The sequence below is a fragment of the Oryctolagus cuniculus genome, chromosome 15, assembly GCF_051225735.1.
Source record: "Oryctolagus cuniculus isolate XC-2025 breed Fujian yellow rabbit chromosome 15, ASM5122573v1, whole genome shotgun sequence".
In the NCBI taxonomy this organism is placed as follows: domain Eukaryota; kingdom Metazoa; phylum Chordata; class Mammalia; order Lagomorpha; family Leporidae; genus Oryctolagus; species Oryctolagus cuniculus.
Window position 1 is genome coordinate 54,457,470 of NC_142881.1, and position 22,568 is coordinate 54,480,037.

The following is a 22,568-nucleotide window of genomic DNA, read 5'->3' on the forward strand; positions in this document are numbered from 1 at the left end:
TTACAGGGCTTCTCCAATGTTCTCTAATAATTTGATGGTGTCGGGTCATAGATTTAGGTCTTAAGTCCATGTTGAGTGGATTTTTGTGTAAGGTGAAGGTAGGGGTCTTGCTTCATGCTTCTGCACATGGAAATCCAGTTTTCCCAGCACCATTTATTGAATAGACTGTCCTTACTCCAGGGATTTGTTTTGGATCCTTGATCAAATATAAGATGGCTGTAGATGTTTGAATTGATTTCTGGTATTTCTATTCTGTTCCATTGGTCTATCCATCTGTTTCTGTACCAGTACCATGCTGTTTTGATTACAAATGCCTTGTAGTATGTCCTGAAATCTGGTATTGTGATGCTCTGGCCTTGTTTCTGTTGTACAAGATTGCTTTAGCTATTTGAGGTCTCCTGTGTTTCCATTTGAAATTCAGCATCATTTTTTCTCAGTCTGAGAAGAATGTCTTTGGTGTTTTTGATTGAATCTGTTAATTGCTTTTGGAAGAATGTAAATTTCAATGATATTGATTCTTCCAATCCATGAAACGGAGGATTTTTCCATTTTTTTGGTATCTTCTATTTCTCTTTAGTGTTTTGTAGTTCTCATTGTAGAGATCTTTGACATCCTTGGTTAAATTTATTCCAAGGTATTTGATTTTTTGTATTTACTGTGAATGGGATTGATCTTAGAAACTCAATCTCAGCCTTGGCATTGTTTGTGCATACAAAGGCTGTTGATTTTTGTGTATTGATTTTATATCCTGCTACTTTACCAAGATCATCTTTGAGTTCCATTATTCTCTTGGAGGAGTCTTTTGGATCCCCTATGTATAGAATCATGTCATCTGCAAATAAGGATAGTTTGACTTCCTCCTTCCCAATTTGTATCCCTTTGATTTCTTTTTCTTGCCTAATGGCTCTGGCTAAAACTTCCAGGACTATATTGAATAACAATGGTGAGAGTGAGCATCCTTATATGATGTCAGATTTCAGGGGGAATGATTCCAACTTTTCCCCATTCAATAGGATGCTGCCCATTTGTTTGTCATACGTGGCCTTGATTGTGTAGAGGAATGTTCCTTCTATACCCAATATGCTTAGAGTTTTCATCATGAAAGAGTGTTATATTTTATTAAATGCTTTCTCTGCATATATTGTGATAATCATATGGTTTTGATTCTGTAGTTTGTTAATGTGATGTGTCATATTGATTGATTTGTGAATGTTGAACCATCCCTGCATACCAGGGATAAATCCCACTTGATCTGGGTGGATAATCTTTCTGATGTGTTGCTGGATTTGATTGGCTAGAATTTTGTTGAGAATTTTTGCATCTATGTTCATCAGGGAAATTGGTCTGTAATTATTTTTGTCTGTTGCATCTTTTTTCAGGTTTAGAAATTAAGGGGATGCTGGCTTCATAGAAAGAATTTGCTAGGATTCCCTACCTTTCAATTGTTCTGAATAACTTGAGAAGAATTGGAGTTAGTTCTTCTTTAAGCATTTGGTAGAATTCAGCAGTGAAACCATCCGATCCTGGGCTTTTCTATTTTGGAGAGTCTTTTTTACTGACTTAATTTCTATCTTGGTTATTGGTCTGTTTTTTTTTTCCTATGTCTTTAAGGCTCTATTTAGGTAGACTGTATGTGCCCAAGAATCTATTCATTTTTGCTAGGTTTCCCAGTTTGTTGGCATACTGCTCTTTGTAGTAATTTCTGATGGTTCTTTTTATTTCTGCGGTGCCTGTTGTTACATTTCCTTTTTCATCTATATTTTTATTGATTTGGGTCCTCTCCTTTTTTTGGTTAGTTGGGCCAGTGTTTTGTCATTTTATTTTTTCAAAAAATCGGCTCTTTGTTCTGTTTATTTTTGTATTTTTTGTTTCAATTTTGTTGATTTCTACTCTAATTTTAATTATTTTCTCCTACTAGTTTTGGGTTTGGTTTGTTGTTTGCTGTTATTTTTCTAGATCCTTGAGATGCAGTGATACTTCATTTATTTGGTGGCTTTCCAATTTATTGATGTAGGCACCAATTGGTATAAACTTTCCTCTTAACACTGCTTTTGCTGTATCCCATAAGTTTTGGTATGTTGTATTGTCACGTTCATTTGTTTCCAGAAATTTTTTGATTTCACTTTGGATTTCTTCAATGACTTGTCGTTCATTCAGGAGCATGTTGTTCAATCTCCATGTGTTTGCAAGTGTTCTAGGGATTCCTGAGTTGCTGATTTCCAGCTTCATTCCATTGTGGTCAGAGAAGATGCATGGTATGATTTCGATTTTTTTGAATTTGCTGAGACTTGCTTTATGGCCTAGCATGTTGTCAATCCTAGAGAAGGTTCTATGCACTGGTGGGAAGAATGTGTATTTTGCAGCAGTGGGATGAAAAGTTCTGTAGATATCTGTTAGGTCCATTTAGTGTATAGTGTTGAGTAACTCTGCTGTTTCCTTGCTGATTTTCCATCTAGTTCATCTGTCTATTGCTGAAAGTGGAGTATTGAAGTCCCCCATTACTATTGTATTGGAGTCTATGTCTCCCTTTAAATCCCTTAACATTTAATTTTTTTCCAAGAGAGTTAATGTCTTTTTTTTAAAGATTTATTTATTTGGAAGTCAGAGTTACACAGAGAGAGAAGTAGAGGCAGAGAGAGAGAGGTCTTCCATCTGCTGGTACATACCTCAGTTGGCAGCAATGGCTGGAGCTGGGCCGATCCAAAGCCAGGATCCGGGAGCTTCTTCCGGGTCCTCCATATGGGTACATGGGCCCAAGGATGTGGACCATCCTCTACTGTTTTCCCAAGCCATAGCAGAGAGCTGGATCAGAAGTGGAGCAGCCGGGACTTGAACCAACGCCCATATGGGATGCTGGCACTGCAAGCTGCGGCTTTACCCGCTACACCACAGTGCCAGCCCCCAACATTTCTTTTAAATAGCCAAGTGCCCTGTAATTAGGTGCACATACATTTATAATAGTTATATCTTCCTGTTGGATTGATGCCTTACTCATTAGATAGTACCCTTGTTTCTTTTAATAGTTTTTGTGTTAAAGTCTATTAGGATTTCTACACCAACTCTTTTTTGGTTTCTGTTGGCATGCAATATCTTTTTACATCTTTTCATTTTCAGTCTGCATGCATCTTTGTTGTTGAGATGTGTTTCTTTTCTTTTCTTTTTTTTTTTTTTTTTGTAGGTAGGCAGCAAATAGATGGGTTTTGGTTTTTAATCCCATCAGCCAGTCTGTGTCTTTTAACTGGAGAGTTGAGGCTATTTACATTCAAGGTGACTAGTGATAAGTAGGACTTGGCCTTACCATTTTTCCAAAAATATTCCTATTTTTTACTTTGAATTTCCTTTGAACTTTTCCTCGGAGATTTTCTTCCTTTACCTTCTTTCATAGTGATGACCATGTTTATGTGTTTCTGTGTGCAGCACATCCTTAAACGTCTTTTGCAGGGCTTTCAAGTTCTGTTTGTTATGGAAGGCTTTTATTTCACCTTCATTCATAAATGAGAGCTTTTCAGGCTATAGTATTCTGTGTTGACAGTTTTTTTTTTTTCTCTTAAGACTTGGAATATATCTCACTATTCTCTCCTAGTCTGTACTGTTTCTGATGAGAAGTCTGCTGTGAGTCTAATTGGAGTTCCTCTGAAGGTAATCTGGCATTTCTCTCATGCACATTTTAGAATCTTTTCTTTATGCTTCACTGTGGTGAGTTTGATTATAGTGTGTCGTGCTGAAGATCATTTCCGGTCATGTCTATTATGAGTTCTATGTGCTTCCTGTACTTGTATGTCCCTTTCTTTCTACAAATTAAAGAAGTTTTCTGTTCTTATTTCACTAAAAAGGCCTTCTAATCCTTTCTCGTTCCATACCTTCAGGAACTCTTAGAACCCGTATATTGGAACATTTGATAGTATCCTGTAGATTCCCAACAGTGTTTTTTAGTTTTCTAATTTCCTTTTCTTGTTTTTGTTTTGACTATTTTTTCCTGTGCTTTGTCTTCTAAGTTGGATATTCTTTTTTTCTGCTTCATTGATTCTGTTGTTAAGGCTTTCCATTGCATTTTTTATTTGTTCTGTTGAATTCTTCATTTCACACTGATTTCTCTTTAAGATCTCAATTTTGCTAGAGAAATTTTCTTTCATGTCATTTACAGATTTCAGTAGTTTGTGCGTTTGCTTCTGATTGCTTCTATGTAATCTTATGATTAATTTTTTGAATTCTTTTTTTGGCATTTCTTCAGACTGGTGATCTTCACAATCTAGTATTGATGTGATGTGTTCTTTTGGGGGTGTCATGTTGTCTTCCTTATTCTTGTTTCTTGAATTGGTTTGTTTGTTATTCGGCATTTGTGGAGATAATAATTGGTTTCTTCGTTTTTCACTGTGGGGCCTTTTATCTTTGTACTATTCCTCTGTAGATAAATGGAGTGTCTGCTTTCAGTTAATATCTAAAGGCATGTGGTGGGTTTGGCCAGGAAACTTCAGTTCTCCAAGGTGAAGAGGTGTCTTCCAAGTTTGGCATGATAAATCTCTTCTTTTTTTTTTATCAGAGGGGAGGTTTATTCTCAGCTGAGCCCCCCTCCTCAAAGGAGACCAGTGCCCGAGTGCTGGCCCCCATGGGTATAATATTTGTCCACTCTGTCCCAAGGACCACACAAAGGATCTGTGTAGTCCTCAGTGTAAGCTCAGATTCCCCAGCAATGTCCCTCACCAGATAATCAGGCAGCCCTGAGCATGTGGTGTCTCTCACAGTGACTGCCCAAAGTCCCAGACACCGTGCATTCTTCCACACAGCCTCAGGTTTTCACAGTCCCAGCACACAAGCCTCCCACAGTCACGAGCTCCCAGCCCACTGTTAGTTCTCCCCACCAGTCAGGAGTCTCCACTCAGCTGGTTGCTGGGCGCAGACATGAGCTGGTGCAGCTGTCCACCCCCCTTTTTTTCCTCCTCTAGTTTGGCAGGTACACTGTTCGCCACAGGGCTCCAAGCCTGGTTCCCTGTAGGCTCTTCCTACAGCTTTATTCCCAGTGCCTTGGGCTGCTGTGGTCTAGTCTCACCTCATTCTCCAGCGCTGGTGCAGAGGCTCTTGGCTGCTGGGGTCTTGAGTTGTGGGCAACCCCGCCCTCCACATAGGCCCAATGTGTCCCTCTAATTTGCATAGAGTTTCCTCTGCCATTTTCTCCCTAACTCTTCCCTGAGACTGAAGTCTGTTCACTTTTTTAAAACTGTATTCTCCTAGACTAGAGCAGTAAGCTCCCTCCCTACTCCACTGTATTGGGTGCTTTTCTTCTTCACTTCTTAAAGGTTGTTTTTTGGCAAATGTAGTTAACATATTTAATAAATAGATTTTTAAAAATTGAAACAACCTCTGTGTTTCAAGAACTCTGTATTTGAAGGGCAGTCCTTCTGAGCATGGTGAATGATTGTTATTCTGTAAACACAAGAAAGGGGGCTCATAATTTTCTATTCAGTTTTAGGTCTTTCAGAGTGGATTCTCTGGTTGCCCCAGCCTGCAACGCTCTTTCCCTTCTCAATGAAATCTATTTTCTGTATCAATCATTTGGCTTCCCCTCCCTCCTTCTTTCCTCTCTCCTTCTTTCCTCTCTCCTGTCCTATTTTCTTTTCTGCCTTTCCTGTTTTCCTCCCCTCCTCCTTCTTTCCTTCCACAGTGACAGTGGAAAGAGCCTAGATTTTGCAGGCCCAATTAGCTTCAGATCCTTACCATTTCTGACACATATGTATGCTGTGACCTTCAGCAACATTCATTACATCTCAAGCAGCATCTTCCCTGCTGCACAAGGGGCTATTAATTACTGCCTTGATGGTTAACATAGAAGTGGAGTGTTTCTCAAACCCTAGGGGTCTTGAGTGTCACCTAGGGTGATAGATGAAAATGCAGGTTTTCCAGGCCACACCCATAGGTTCCAATCTATTAGTTCAGGTTCCAGGCAACTCAACTGCACTTTGACAAGCTCTCTTGTTAAAGTGGGTTTCACTTTATTTTTATTTATTTATTTGAAAGTCAGAGTTACACACAGAGAGAAGGAGAGGCAGAGAGAGAGAGAGAGAGAAAGAGAGAGAGAGAAAGAGAGAGAGAGAGGTCTCTTGTCCACTGGTTCACTATCCAGATGGCTGCAATGGTCGGAGCTGTGCTAATCCAAAGCCAGGAGCCAGGATCTTCTTCCAGGTCTCCCATGTAGGTGCAGGGCCAAAGGACTTGGGCCATCCTCAACTGCTATCCCAGGCCATAGCAGAGAGCTGGATTGGAAGAGGAGCAGCCGGGACTAGAACTGGTGCCCATATGGGATGCCAGTACTGCAGGGGGTGGCTTTCCCCACTATGCCACAGTGCCGGCCCCAGGGGTCTCACTTTAACAAACACTGGATATGGGCCAGCGCCGTGGCTAACTTGGCTAATCCTCTGCCTGCAGTGCTGGCATCCTGGGTTCTAGTCCCGGTTGGGGCTCCGGGTAGTAGTCCCGGTTGCTCCTCTTCAAGTCTAGCTCTCTGCTGTGGCCTGGGAGGGCAGTGGAGGATGGTCCAGGTGCTTGAGTCCCTGCATGCGCATGGGAGACCGGGAGGAAGCACCTGGCTGGCTCCTGGCTTCGGATTGGTGCAGTGCCGGCTGTGGCTGCCATTAGGGGAATAAACCAATGGAAGAAAGACCTTTCTCTCTGTCTCTCTCTCACTGTCTATAACTCTCTCTCTGTCTCTCTCACTGTCTAACTCTGCTTGTCAAAAACTAAAAAATTTAAAAAAACAAACACTGGATATGTGCAAATGTGTATGTGCAAATACAAGTAGAGTCAGACACATTGTATGTACTCTGAAGGTGGGAGCCATGATTATTAATTACTCTACAAATATTTATTGAACATCTACTGTGTACCATGCAAGATACCAAGCTCTGCAGGTACCTAACCACTTAATTTCTGTTTTGTATTTTAAAATTGTCTTTCTGAGAAAGATGGTTTTTCCAAAATGTATTCATTTGGGGTGGGGGGTGGGGTGGGAGCTCGAGAGAGCATTCTCATCCCTTGGCTCATTCCACAAATGTCCACAAAGGCTGGCTGGCTGGGCTGGGTCAAAGCAAGGAACTGAAAACTCAATCCTAGTCTTCCACATGTGTGGCAAGGACCAGTGCCTCCAAGGATACACATGAGCACGAAGCTAAAGACAGGAGCTAGAGCCAGGTAACAAACCCACACACTCCAGTGTGAGGTGTTGGCATCTTAACAGGTGTCTTAATTGCTAAGCTAAATACCTGCCCCTGATTTTCTTTTACTGTGTATCTAATTTATCCTGTATATATGACTTGTTCTCATATTCCTAGTAAGATCCTTGGAGGCAGGATAAAACAGCATAATGTGGCACAGAAGAATATAAGTTTTTAAAATACCTACTAATCCTGATTCTGTTATTTATTAGCTATACAACTTTAGGCAAGTCTCTTTCATTTTTTTTAAATGTATTTATATATTTGAAAGGCAGAGTTGCAGACAGAGACAGATTTTCCATCCTCTCCTTCACTCCCCAAAAGGCTGCAACAGCCAAGACTGGGCCAGGCCAAAATCAGGAGCTTCATCCGGGTCTCCCAAGTGGTTACAAGGGCCCAAGTACTTGGGTCATCTTCTGCTTTTCCAGAAGCGTTAGCAGGGAACTCGATTGGAAGTGAAGCAGCCAGGATTTGAACTGTTGTTTCTATGGAAAGCTGGTGTCAAAGGGGGCAGCTTGCCTGCCATGCCACAATGCTGGCCCCGGTAAGTCACTCTCACAACCTTATTTTCCTCATCAGAAACAGGAGTGCTACTTAGTAGTTAAAAACCTGTAGTTTGCTTAAGGCATGCGGATCCGGCTGAAAAGCCCATGAGAGTATTTCAGGCATGGAAAGCCAAGACACTCTGGCAAAAAAAAAAAAAAAAAAAAAAAAAAAAAAAAAAAAACCACCTGAATGAAAGATCTCTGTGAGTGAGATCCCAGTGGAAAGAACAGGTCTTCAAAGAAGGAGGTACCTTTCTCTGAAGGGAGGAGAGAACCTCCACTTTGACTATGACCTTGTCTAAACAAGACAAGAGTCGGAGAACTCAAGGGGCTTCCATAGCCTTGGAAACTCATGACTGGAGCATAGGGAGATTACTGATGCCATAAACAGGAGTGTCAATTTGTAAAGTCAACAACAGGAGTCACTGTGCACTTACTCCTCATGTAGGATCTCTGTCCTTAATGTGCTGTACATTGAGGCTTAATGCTATAACGAGTACTCAAACAATATATTTCACTTTGTGTTTCTATGGGGGTGCAAACTGTTGAAATCTTTACTTAATGTATACTAAACTGATCTTCTGTTAAAAAAAAAAAAAGAAGAAATTATCAATTCCCAACTTGACTCTCACTGGAATTAAACATGACAATATGTCTGATCTGATTTCATCATCATTTAAAAAATCATCTATTATTTTTCACTTTATGTTTCTGTGTGGGAGCGAACTGTTGAAATCTTTACTTAATGTATGCTAAACTGATCTTCTGTATATAAAGAGAATTGAAAATGAATCTTGATGTGAATGGAAGGGGAGAGGGAGTGGGAAAGGGGAGGGTTGCGGGTGGGAGGGACGTTATGGGGGGGAAGCCATTGTAATCCATAAGCCGTACTTTGGAAATTTATATTCATTAAATAAAAGTTAAAAAAAAAAGATTAAATGAGATTATAAAGTGCTCAGCACTGAGAAACACAGTGACCATGGAGAGAACACATTTCTCTGGTTTGCTGTGAGATAATCTGTTAACTACTGTGTAAACCAGAAGTTCTCAAACTTGAGCATTCATCACAGTCATCACGGAGGGCTTATGAAAGCACGGATTGCAGAAGTTAGGGCTCCAGAGGTTCCGATTCAGTATGTCTGATGCCAAATGCTGTGCGTTTCTAACAAGTTGCCAGAGTGATATGCATGCTGCTGGTGGTGCACAGGTGACACTGGGAGACCCAGTGGTCCGAAGGTCCCAAATGCTGGTCAGAGTTGAATTTCCCACTATGCTCAGTTCGACCCTGGACACAACAATCCATCCAGAATCACTTGATCATATTTATGGCCTTTTCAGGGAGAGAAAAGACCCTTGACATTCTCCATCTTTTCATGTAATGGGAAAGGATCTGGACTGCCCAAAAAACAAGCAGCTGCCTCAGAAATGGGAAGAGCCTGAACCCAGGAGCGTTTCCTCTGTAGAACACCCAAGGGTTGCTGTGGACACCTACTCTGCGTTCTCCCCAGAGCATGGCCAAGATGACCTGGCTCTTCATTGTGTGTCCCTTTCAGACTTTAAAGATTTTTACTAAATGAATTGATGGCTGGGCTAAATGTGTCTTTGAGAGCAAGTCAAAGGTACCTTCGATAAAATCATTATTTTAAAAGAGGGCCCAGCACCACTGCCCATCTTGATTTATGTGAGGGGAATACCCTTTCCAGTTTTTCACAGGCAGGGAGGCCCTCTCTTACCGAAGGAATAATGATAAAAAATGAAACACAGCCTTGCTGGCTGATGTGATCAGGACGCACTTCACCCTCACCTCATGCCATCCCCACCATCATCCCAACTACCTCCATTTTGTAGATGAGACATCCTAGGCACAGAAAAGTGCATTTGCTTGACCCAGGGTTTAAATCAAGTCTGATTCCAGTGCTTGGGCTTTTAAATACACTGATGTGAAAAATTCATTTGTCCAAAAAATTAAAATCCCAAGCAAGATAATTACTGGGCTATTTAACGTTATTTAAAAAACGGTATTCAAGCAGATGACAAGAAAACCCAACAGTAACTTTTAACCCTGGTCTCCTGTCTCAGGAGGTAGACTAGGGGTATCCCAAAGTATATTAAAACATACAAACAAAAATCCGACTCGCTGAGGCATCAGGGTCATTCTGAAGTGAATCTCTTCTTCAGGGTGACAAACTGCTTCTCCGATGAAAGAGAGAGGCCCCCTCAGAAGTGGGGGTGCAGGCGGGGTTCTTGTTTTAACGGTTAACGTTAAGAGCCTCCTTCCTTTACTAGACTTGGTCCTGCCTGCTAACTTGGCTGCAGGACAGTGGGCTCCCACGCCTGGAGCAGCCTCCCCAGGTTAGTTATCTGGGACAGTACTCGCCCCCTTGCCTGGGAAGAGGAGGTCGCGCCATAAAAGCCTGGACCTTCCAGCCGTGCTCCATCCATCTCGAACCCCAATAACTGGGTGCAAAACAAGCTTGGCCAGAGCTTGCAGAGAACGCAGCGCCTGCGAGGCTGGCACAGTCTCCCCAGCTCTCCCTCGGGAGTGGCCCCAGCGTCTTCCCCGGTGATGTCAGCGGAATCCTGAGCAGGATCCCGCTCCCCGGCCGCGGGGTCGAATGGGGCTGTCGCCCGCCCGGGTGTCGCCGCGGCGCCGCAGCAGCGCCAGAGCCCAGACGCGCGGTGCCCGGAGCGGCCTCGAGCGCCGCCTCCGCCGGCTGCCCACGCCGCGCTCCGCCCTGGACGCTGCCGGTCCCGGCGCGGGGGTGCGGCAGGGGGTGGAAGCGGGCCGCGCTCAGCCTGATTTACGGCTCTGCTGAAAACCGCTTCGCTCCCGCAGCATCAGCACCGGCGGCGGCTATAGCAACAAGTCGGGTAAGCGGTGGACGCCGGGCGTCTTCGCCCACCGCCGGGCCCCCGCGGGCGCGGCGCTCGGGGCGGCCGGGCTAGGGAGGGTTCCCGTTTCCGCGGCCTGGAGAGGAGTTAGGAGAGCCGGCTTCTCGGCCCCACCTGCGGGAACCTGGGCTCGCTGCGGAGCGGAGGCGGAAGAGCGGAGACCCCGGAGGCAGAGCGACCGCCAGCCGGCCCCGCTCTGTGGGAGTAAGTGAGGGCTTTTCCGATAACCCCAGGGACTGGGGTTTCCCCTGGGCCCATAAAAGCCTGCGTGCGCCGGAGTGGGGACCCATTCCGGCATCTAGGGATAGCTCCCTTTCCCGCTACCCCCTAGAATTCAGAATTCGCTTTCGACCACCTCTGGCCAATGACTTGGGACCGGCTGTGGGCCAGAATTTGCCTCTCATCCCCAGAAAACCAACCCTTAAACATCCCAGTGTAGCACAGGAAGAGGTTCCCGTCCCTAGAGTCCAGAGGCTTAACCTGGAAGCTATGCCCGCCTACCTGTCAGGGGATCGTGGGCGCCTCTGCTGTTGAAGAGGTTGGGAACCCAATAAGGACACTTTTCACCCTAAAACCCCAGCTGGGCACCTTTGTGTGGGGTCCCAATGCTTGTTAAATTTGCGCAGAAGCCATTCCTGAAGGGAATAAATGTGCAGTACTTGCAGAATTGGGTTGCTAGGGTGAAAATTTAAAAAAGAAATCCTGCAAGAAAGCAAGAACTTCCTGTTACTGAGAGTTATGCCGATACCTGCGTGGTTCAAACACTGGCCTGCTCTAGAGTGTGTCGTGTTAAAGCGGGATCAGAGATGACATCCATCGATGCACAACATGCTGGCATCATAGCATCTTGGCCTGGCCCCTACTCATGCCAAATGGTAACTTGGCATCTTGAGTCCCCAAATTTCAATAAAGCTGAAGTGTAGGGGTCATCACTATGATAAGACAGATTTATGTCGTCACAGCAGTCGTTAAAGGGGGAAAAATTAAAAGCAAAATCTCAGGTTGAAAATTTTTCAGCTGATTGTGCGCTTACTGCTGTGCCTAGCTGGGGTAATACCTTTCCTGTCCTTAAAGGAAAGATTGCGGAGCTTGCTCTCCTAGGACCTTTACTTTGACAGTTTGTGTGAGTTTCCCTCATTTTTGGAACTTTTGCTTCATCTGGATTGCATCAGTGAAGTAGGGATGCTTTCTCATTTCGTGTACCAAATTCAAGAGGGAGGTAACTTGAATTCCACCTCTCCATCTGTCCCTCACCATTTGACCTTGGTTTCATTACTTTACTTCTTTGCTCCAATTTTCTCATCTGCAAAGAGGAACTGTTCCCCGCCCGTTTTGATCCTAGGCATGGCGAGAAAACTTGTTCTGTAAAGGCCAACTAGTAGACATTTTCAGCTTTGTAACTTGTAGTTGTCTGTCTAATTGCTCCTCTTAGTTACTGTAGTGCAAAAGAAGCAGCGGATGGTTCAGAAGTGAATGCATGGGCTGCATCTGGCCTGTGGGGTTTATAGTTTTCAACATTAAAATCAGCATGCACTATTGTAAGGCAAAGTCACTTGAAAGCCAAAAGCCTCTGTCCTCGTGGAGGTGAGCAGCAGTCATCTCAGTAGCATTTTCCCCCAACAGACGTGTAAACTACTTCTCCCCCTCTCCTAGGACTTTTAGAGTAATGCAACAGAAGGCTTTTGAGGAAAACAGATATCCCTGGCAGGAGTCCTTCGAGAATGTTGCTGTGTGCCTGCCATTCCGCTGCCCGAGGTGTGGAGACCACACCAGATTTAGAAGCTTGTCGTCCCTGAGGGCCCATCTGGAATTCAGTCACAGCTATGAAGAAAGAACTCTCCTGACAAAATGCAGCCTCTTCCCGTCGCTCAAAGACACAGACCTGGTCACTTCCACAGAACTCCTGCAACAGGGGAAATTGCAGAGCGGTGGCCAAGCGGCAAAGCAGAGACCCAGCTATGTTAACTTGTACAGCGTTTCGCATGAACACTCCAAGGACCGGAAGCCATTTGAGGTGGTGGCGGAGAGGCCTGTGTCCTACGTGCAGACCTACACTGCCATGGACCTGCGCACTGACTTGGTGGATGGGCCACGGTCAAGTCCAGGACTCCCCACTTCGGACACCAAAGCTGCTTTCGAGGCACACGTCAGAGAAAAGTTCAATCGGATGGTTGAGGCTGTGGACAGGACCATCGAGAAGAGAATTGATAAACTCACCAAAGAGTTGGCCCAGAAAACGGCTGAACTGCTGGAAGTTCGGGCAGCTTTCGTGCAGCTGACTCAGAAGAAGCAGGAAGTTCAGAGACGAGAGCGAGCCCTGAACAGACAGGTGGATGTGGCTGTGGAAATGATCGCTACGCTGAGGCAACGCCTGACAGAATCGGAGGAGGAGCTTCTAAGGAAAGAGGAGTAAGTGGTGCTGAAACACAAGGTGCTAACCCCATTGCTTTAGGCAGTCCCAACTGCCACCCCACCCACCCACACCCCCACCGGCACAAAGCCACAAGCAAAAGTTAAGCAAGATTTGGTTTTCATTATTTACAGGGGACGTGGCTGCATTTCCCATGGGACAAAGAGGCATAGGGCTTTGATGTTATTTAATCTCTTGTGTATGATCTATAACCCAACAACATTAGACTTAAAATGTGTAACTCCTTGTCACCTTGGGTGCTGTACACCACAGGTCATGTTTTTGAGCTAGAGGAATAACACAGTCTACCCATGGTGGAATCCATTCCCAGTGTGCAAGGTGAGTTGAACAGGAAGTCAGCAAGGGCATGCTAGGAGAGCCATTTTTTCTTGACTGTCTCCATGTCATAAAGTCAAGGACATGAGATGCTGTCTTCTTCAAATGTACAAACAAGCACCATCTATAGGTAGTTTTGACTTATTTGCCATTTTGGATTGTCCACTCATGTTAATTGAGTGTTGATCACTGAGAACCCATTTAATTATAATGTGTATGTGGAAGAAGCAGATGTTAGGAAATTCACAGGAAAGACCTTCAGATGCGATTGTTCTGTGATTTAGGTTTGATAATGTTTTTATGTGAAATAATGGATGATGCAAGAAAAAGAAGTCCTGTCCACTTGCAAAAAGTTGATACTAGTTCTTAACTGAGGGTGCTACTCGAAGATAGTACTTGCAAAGTCATAATACTTGGAAAAGCATTTCTTTATCAGCAAATGTGAATTTAACACAATACATAATAATTTGGTGTATTGTACAAATGCAGATGGTCAGATTCCATTCTAAACGGTGGCTCAGAATTCATGGAATCAAATGACCTAAAAATTGTTAGAATAAAAACTGGTGGACTAGAACATCCTGGATGGCAGGTTTCCACATCATTTGTGTTCTATTATAAGGATTGGTTTAATTTCATCCTTTCTTTGCCCTCAGGTACTCTCCTGTGTCATGTTATCTCTTAACATGTGATAATTAAAACTTCCTGAGAAATCACTTGCTGTCACAAATGCCTTCATTCTACCTAGAGAGAAGCCAGCTCTGCTCAGATGAGGCCTAAAATTATATAGTTAGGATGGGTTTAAATCAGCCACTGATTCACTTTGCTCACAGGGATGTGATCTCTAATGAAAGAAGTTTCTTTTTTGGCTTCTGATATTCCCCGGTGGAAAGTTAGTGTCTTGAGCTCAGTGGCCACCAGGGTGACCAATATTGCACCACTGGAAAAATGGAGGATGGGCTGTGTTATGTGCAGAGAAAAGCCTAGAATTAAAGGTGTTACATTTCTGTTTGATTCCAGAGCAGTTTAAAAGGCAACTGAGTTAATGTTTTACATTTATTTTTATTTTATCTTATTAAGTAATTTAAAAAGAAATAGCGAATGTGGAATTGGGTGTTGGAAGACAAGAAGATGGAGGAGAGGATCCTATGGTTAGATGTAGGTTATTGTCAAGGTCTAAATTTTGTTTGTAGTGGGCTCAAGGGTGCTTTATTATTTAAAATAACTGATTAACTAAATAAAAGTGGTCATGCATGGATCAATAATGGTAATATGTTACAGTTAACCCAAGACTGTCACGTGAGCACCAGATGAGAAACAAATACATACTTACTTAAAAAAATATTTAATAGGATGGAACTGTGTGTGCTAAAATACCCCCTCCTCTCCAAGCATGGTCCACATCATCCTCTGGAGCCAGCCACTATCAAGTTCAGTAAATGTCTTTTTTTTTTTTTTTTTTTTTCCCGACAGGCAGAGTGGACAGTGAGAGAGAGACAGAGAGAAAGGTCTTCCTTTTGCTGTTGGTTCACCCTCCAATGGCCGCCGCGGCCGGCGCACTGCGGCCGGCGCACCGCGCTGATCTGAAGCCAGGAGCCAGGTGCTTCTCCTGGTCTCCCATGGGGTGCAGGGCCCAAGCACTTGGGCCATCCTCCACTGCACTCACTGGCCACAGCAAGCAGAGAGCTGGCCTGGAAGAGGGGCAACCAGGACAGAATCTGGCGCCCCGACCGGGACTAGAACCCAGTGTGCTGGCGCCGCAGGTGGAGGATTAGCCTGTTGAGCCATGGTGCCGGCCGTAAATGTCTTTCTAGACCTTTCCTATTATATACAATCATGTTATTCATATATGCAGAGCTACTGTGTTTTTCCAAATGGAATCATGACCCACACCACTCTGCCACTTGGCACAGAGTTGTTCTTATTTTAACATCATATGCCTTAAGCATATTTTTTAACACTGAATACAGAATTTTGCCATTCTTTTTGGTTATTGCATGGTATTCCATGGTGTGGATGCATAATGATTGATTTAACCAGTTTGCTGTCAATGAATACATAGTTCTATTCTATTTTCCTAGTATTAACAATAGTGCCTCAGTTAATATATTCTCATACATCTTTATCACATTTTTGTGAATATACCTGAGAGCAAATTGTGAGTTCATTTTTAGTATGTCACTTTTGGACTAACAGAAACAAACAATACTTTTTTTAAACTACAACTTTGAATAAAAATATAGTGAAATTGCCTTACATTTTTAAATATAAAGTGTTTTTTTAAGCCTTCATTTGGATCTGTTCTCTCAGATTCTACATTCAAATCCCAAATAATCACTCTCTGTATGCATAAAATGGTACTGAAAGAGTCTTGTTTCCAGGAGGGACACTGGGGCTCTTGGTCTAAGAGAGCAACTGTGGACAGGGCCATCAGTGTCCACAGGGTCTAGCCTGTTCTCCCGCCCCCATCTGAATGGGGATGCAGCTGCCCATCTGCCACATCATTGATGACTGATTTCACTGAGTCTGCCTGGCTGAGCTGGTCCCTTCCCTCCTTGCCACTCCCTCACAGCACTGTGCCTTCCAACAAAGAGGTGGCCTTAAGAAAGCCCTATTTGGCCAAGGTACATACTGGGAGCTGTGGTCCCCTGCCAGAGTTCCCCTGCCCCATGAGCTTCTGAGGTACATTTGTGGGAGAAAGTGGGTAATTCCTATCCCATTTGAAATTGACTTAAATGCTAAAGTTGCTTTGAAACATAGATGGCAGATTTAGTTGAAAAAAAAAAATAACATTCTAGAAAACTCTCTTGCTGTTTTTTTGTTTTGTTTTGTTTTGCTTATGGATTTTCCTCTCAACTTTAAAAATCCTTTCAAACTGAAATAAAAGACTCCAGGGCTACTTCTGCCCTGAGGCCATCTATAGACCCAATCAACTAGGCTTATAGAAAAATATATGTACATATGCACATTGTAACTGAGGACATTGTTTGAATTGGGAAAGTTTTCTGCTTTGTACTGGGAAGTCCCATTAGACCCCTACAGAGAGGTATCTGTGTGTTTCTGAAGTGCAAATCCAAGAAAGAAGCTGTTCACTGTCCTCACAAAGAGAGTACAACTTTACAAGTCCTGTTGAAATAGGTGTTTACTTATTGAGGAGTAGTCAGAGCTGGCCGTAATCAGGTAAATCAATCTGGCAGCCTTGCAGTAAGGTAATACCTTGGCGAGAAAGATGGACGTAGATAGTGGATGAGCTGCTGGCCCAGTTGGTCTTCTGGGGTTTGGAGAATTTGAGTGCAATAACAGTAATCACAAATTACTTCTGTATTCCTCTGTCAAAAAGGTTGGGAAGTCCTGAGTGAGCACCTGCGATGTGCCTAGCATGGTGCTAGGTGTTTGTGAGGAACATACAGTTTTTGATATTTTCTCCTAAGGCATATGTAGACTCTACATGGCAAGAATATGTATACCCATGAACTTGCCCTTTTAGTCTTTACAAGTGCTTAAATACAAGCCACAGTTTCAGGTTGATGAGACAGGGCAGATCTTCCCTTGTGGAGAAATCCCACTGAAGGGATAAGGAGGAAGGGTGGGATTTGTGTTGGAGGACTGAGGGGGTAACATTGGAGGAACAGCTGTAGGGAGAGCTGTTAGAGATGGCCCCTGAGTGGACTGTGTGCCTTTTAATTTTAGACCTGGAAGGCACCATCTGTCCCTTTCAGGGTAACATGTTTTACAGTCACACAAAAAAATAGGACCCAGAGCAGTAGATTTAGTTGCAAAGTGAAGCTGGAACCCAATTTCCCTTTTCTGCTGAGTGCTTTTTCCATTTGTTCTCTGTGTCCCCGCCAGACTTCTGAAAATGTGATATTTGCCCAAAGCATAAAGACTTATGTAATACCAAATGTGGCCCATTTTGGAATGGGCTTCTTTGCTATTTTGAGAGGGCTGCCAAGGTGACATCATTTATTTTTCCGATGTGAATAAATAAATGCCAACTGGCATCACAGGTGTTGGAAAGCTGGAAAATGGTGGTGTCATAGGCATGGTGATGATACTAAGCTTCCAAAACACTTCAGCCCAGGGTGTCTAACTTCCAGGAGAGGCTTTTAATTGAATGTCCATGCTCAGTTATGCTGGGGCTTGTGCCATTGCTGGCCATGGATCACAGTGAGAGGCTACTGTGTGATTCCATCTCTAATTTCCATCTTGCTCCTTAAGGAGCTACAATAGATATAAGGTTCCTCTCTGCCTTCATCATGTGTCCTGTCCCTAGGTTGGGGCCATGCAGAAGACAAATCTTTATGGAGTACATGCTCAGTACCACGTGCTATTCTAAGTCCTTAGCACACAGTAATAAACTCAGTGAACCCAGCTCCTATTTTTATGCAACCTATAGACCAAAAGGGAAAACAGACATTAAATAGATCATTAGTGGGTATGATAAAAGATACACAGAGGGCAGCCTGAGCGGATAACTCCCATTTAGGGTGCTATCCAAAGCTGCTGCAGAGTGCTCACCTTTCAAAGGCAAGTTTGACATAGTAACTTGCTTTGCACAACTCAACCTTCTTGCCATTGAATTAAGCATGTCCCAAGTTCTGATCAGCTAAAGCATTGAGTTGACAACCTGGTGTCCACAGTCAGCAGGCTGAGGAACAATATGTTAGCTGCAGAGTTCAGTGGGATGGAGAAGAGTTTGTTTGCCCCACATTATTGATTTGCCTATATAAATGGGATCTTTTCTTTTCAGGCTGTTTTCCATGTGGACTTAAAAACTCAAATAAGATCAACTGGATATCCAACATGTCCTCTTAGAAATGGTGAATGGTAAAATTCAGAAACCTAAGAAACCTTTCTGTGTCCTTAGTTCTCAGTTTCCCTGTACCATTCCTCTTTTTTCCACCCACCCTCTGCCTCTCTAGGCCTAAGGGGCTTACAATAAAGTATGGATCTACTTAAAACCAATAAGAATACTTTGATTTTCTCACTGGAGTTATTTTAAAAAATTCTTATTGAGAAGTATAATGGTTTATTCAAAGAAGTCAAAAAAGAAAGATGAAGTGAACAACCAACAAAAGTAGAGATGGACGGTGGCTCAGATGTGTGGCTGGTGCAGGTTTGGACCTGTGGGGAGCAAGGGAGCTAACCCTCGGCTCCGAGTTTGCAGCCTGGCTTCTGGTACTTAGAAGTGGTCCACCCCTGCTTTGGGATTTCCTCATGGCTGACATTACCATCTGTCTGACATGCTGTGATCAATAGCTAGACTATTTTTAGCTAGAGATATTTTTATCATGTCATATACCTCTGAAAAGGTTCATGAATCAGTAATGCAAGATGAAAGTTAAATAACTTGGTAGAGGTTTGCCTTTGGGAGGAGAAGCCCATGCTAAAGTGAGGTTTAAGAATAGAAGGGCAGCATCAATTTTAGATCCCACCTCCACTCCTGGAGGAGGCACTTGTAGGTTATTTGTTGGTTTTATGCTACAGTACTTGTCTGGAAAAAGGAGACCTAAGTATCTTTTTGTTGGGTATGTCTCAACCAGGCATAGCTGCACAGTGCATGCCTTCAGCAGAAATTGGTTGATCTCCTATTAGGGAGCCCCTGTGCTGCAGTGCCATAATGAAGGAGCAGCCAAGGTCCATGCGCTCACTGATTTTATGATTTTATGATCCGGGGGGCAAATGGCACACTGGTCCTCTGTGATGCACCTTCTGGCGGGATTTAGGTTCTGCAGGAGATCAGAGTAGGCATCTCACCTGCACCTGGTTGATTCCCTGCAGGAGAGCTCGAGGGGACAGAGTTCATTAAGAATGAGGGCTTGGGAAGGCAACAGCATGTCCAAAAGGATGAGTGCCTGGCCCAGTGCAAGGATGAAGGGAGTCAAGTAGATTTAAGACATAGTTTGTGGATAGTAGATTATAAATGTGATAGGAACAGTGTGGGGTGCCTCGTTCACAGTGCGTATGTAGAATTGGAGTGAACAAGATAGTGTATTAATCCACATTTCCATTCATCTGTACCCATGCTTCTGGGATGTCTTGTTCACATGATAGCATCATGGCTTTGACCTTTCTGAATTAACTTGTCTTTAACCCACTTCAGGAGAAGTAATTGAGGGGATTCAATATGTAAAACATGAAATAATATTACGTGTTTCAGACCTTACAGTCATACTACCCAAGGAATGAGTGCATGACTGAATCAGTATTTTTTGCTAACTAAAGCTTTGTCCATACATAAAAGGCTTTTTCAGTTTGTGCCTGCTTACTTTCTTTTTTTTATTTTTCCCCCAGAAACCCTTTATTTAAGGTATACACACTTCATGCCTTTCATAAATACAACTTTAGGAACATAGCAATTTTTCCCACCCTACCCACCCTTCCACCTGCATTCTCGCTCTTCCTCTTCCCTCTCTTATTACTATTCTTATTTATTTTTTAAAAAAGATTTATTTATTTTACTTGAAAGTCAGAATTACACACAGAGAGAAGGAGAGGCAGAGAGAGAGAGAGAGAGAGAGAGAGAGAGAGGTTTTCCATCCGCTGATTCACTTCCCAATTGTCCACAATGGCCGTAGCTGAGCTGATCCGAAGCCAGGAGCTTCTTCCGGGTCTCCTATGCAGTTGCAGGGGCCCAAGGACATGGGCCATCTTCCACTGCTTTCCCAGGCCATGGCAGAGAGCTGGATCAGAAGTAGAGTAGCCAGGTCTCTCACAGGTGCCCATAAGGGATGCTGGCACTGCAGGTGGTGGCTTTACCCACTGCGCCACAGCACCGCCCCCCCCCCCATTCTTTTTTTTTTTTTTTAAGATCTATTTTCAATTAAGTTTATGCACTTATCGCTAACTGTATACTAAGTGAGTTCAACAAATAGTATGAAAAAAATGTTCCTCAACAGTCAAGACAGGCCGGCGCCGCGGCTCACTAGGCTAATCCTCCGCCTAGCAGTGCCAGCACACCGAGTTCTAGTCCCGGTCGGGGCGCCGGATTCTGTCCTGGTTGCCCCTCTTCCATGCCAGCTCTCTGCTGTGGCCAGGGAGTGCAGTGGAGGATGGCCCAAGTGCTTGGGCCCTGCACCCCATGGGAGACCAGGAGAAGCACCTGGCTCCTGCCATCGGATCAGCGTGGTGTGCCAGCCGCAGCGCACCAGCCGTGGCGGCCATTGGAGGGTGAACCAACGGCAAAGGAAGACCTTTCTCTCTGTCTCTCTCTCTCACTGTCCACTCTGCCTGTCAAAAAAAAAAAAGTCAAGACAAGGGCTGTTCAAAGTCATTGCATCTCAAAGTGTCAATTTCACCTCTATAAATTAACTTTTAGGTGTTGTATTAGTTATCACAGATCAGGGAGAATATATGGTATTTGTCCTTTTGGGACTGCCTTATTACTATCTTTTACTATCTTCCTTCCTTCCTTTTTTCCTCCTTCCTTGCTCCCTCCCTCCCTTGCTCCCTTCCTTCCTTATCTGTGAGGCAGAGAGAGAGTACTGCTATCTGCTTGTTCACTCTCCAGATGTACATAGTTGCTGGAGCTGAGCCAGGCTGAAACCAAGAGCTGGGAACTCAATCCAGGTATACCACTTGGTAATAGGACCCCCACTACTTGAACCATCAGTGCTGCCACTGAGGCAGTACCTTATAGGAAGATAGAATCAAGTGCTGCAGCTGCAACTCAAACCCATGCACTCCAATATGGGATGCAGGCATCTTAACCAGCATCTTTTTTTTTTTTTTTTTTTAAGATTTATTTATTTATTTGAAAGGCAGAATTACAGAGAGACAGAGGCAGAGAGAGGTCGGTCTTCCATGCACTGATTCATTCCCCAGATGGCCTCAGTGGCCAGAGCTGCACTGATCCACACATGGGTGCAGGGGCCCAAGAACTTGGGTCATCTTCCACTGCTTTTGCAGGCCATAGAAGAAAGCTGGGTCCGAAGTGGAACAGCTGAGACTAGAACCGGCGCACATAAGGGATGCCGCACTGCACGCGACAGCTTTACCCACTATGCCACAGCACCGGCCCCTTAACCAGCATCTTAACTGCTAGACCAATGCCTGCCCACTGTACTGGTTTCTGAATGCCTGTGAGTCTCAATACTTAGATTTCTAGTTCTGACACTCAATCTATATAATAACGAACTTCAAGGTCGGTTTCTTAATATCTTTTTTTCCTCTTGAGGGTCCAATATTTCTTTACTAAGCATATTTTCCACTAAAACTTAAAACCTTAGATTTAATAGGAGTTAGCCCTTTTTTCTTTAAATAAATGATAGTCACATACTGGGTTGGAAGTGGCTTGGAAACATTTGAAGTTTTAATTTCCCCAAAGCTGGTCTCTATCCACACCCTGACTGAATTTCCCTCTGGTTTGTCTTTATCTTCTCATCTGGTCTTCTTGAGAACCTAAAATAAAACCCTACAAGTCTATGACTATTCTGTCTGATGACATCAAAGTATTTGTTTTCTTAAATAACATTCAGCTCAGCTTTGTAATGTATTTATTTCAGTATTTGCTTCTTTTAATGTCTGCCTCTCCCACTACACGAATCCACTGCATGTTAACATAACTAACATGTGTTTATTAAGAACTGTTTCCCAAAAAATTACCTGATGAAAGAATGATGTTGTTTTAAAGGTTTTGCAAATATTTTTAATGTCTGACTTCATAGAAGGCATCTTGAAGAGTTCTACTTCAGTATGTTACAGATTTGTTGATTTGGTTAAAGAAAATCCAATCTCACACAGATACCTAGTAAGGAAATAGAGAAAATGGAGGGATATTTTAATAACGTTTCAGATAATAATGAATATTTTGCTTTGTGCTATGCCAAAACATAACAGTTGGTAGTTTCATAGAGATTAATTGCAGTGTGGGATCTAAAAACCATATTGTTGAATATTTTGTTCTCTCATTCATTGAAGTCCATTAGTCTGACTCGCACTTTGAATGGATATTTTACTGTCTGGAGTATAATAATTAAAAGGGTAACAAATGTAGTATGATTAAACCTCTTTTGTTTTCCGTTCATAAGGTTCCCAAGATTCCTTGGGGAGATAAGAGGTGTTTCTGGGTCTTGTTCTTCCAGACTGAGTAGATTTGAAAGGAAGATCTGAAAAGTGCAAACATGTTGTTATCCTAGCTTTGATACAGTTTTCTTCTAATCAAGATACCCTACGCAATCT

At 43.4% G+C, this 22,568-nt stretch overlaps 1 protein-coding gene across 10 annotated transcripts in view; it reads left to right on the forward strand.

Moving 5' to 3' along the window:
• Window positions 1–22,568, forward strand: part of ZNF365 (zinc finger protein 365) — a 143,495-nt gene that overhangs the window by 69,616 nt on the left and 51,311 nt on the right. For 4 of the 10 annotated variants that reach the window (XM_089314098.1, XM_051823284.3, XM_070057701.2 and 1 more), the window contains exons 1-2: window positions 10,441–10,621; window positions 12,296–13,051. In XM_089314098.1, the coding sequence (XP_089170224.1) occupies window positions 12,309–13,051 (743 nt within the window). In that variant the 5' untranslated portion in view covers window positions 10,441–10,621; window positions 12,296–12,308. Of the gene's footprint in view, window positions 1–10,414; window positions 10,847–12,295; window positions 13,052–22,568 lie in introns of those variants that run through there. The other 6 variants (XM_089314097.1, XM_051823292.3, XM_089314099.1 and 3 more) reach the window with 3 other exon arrangements.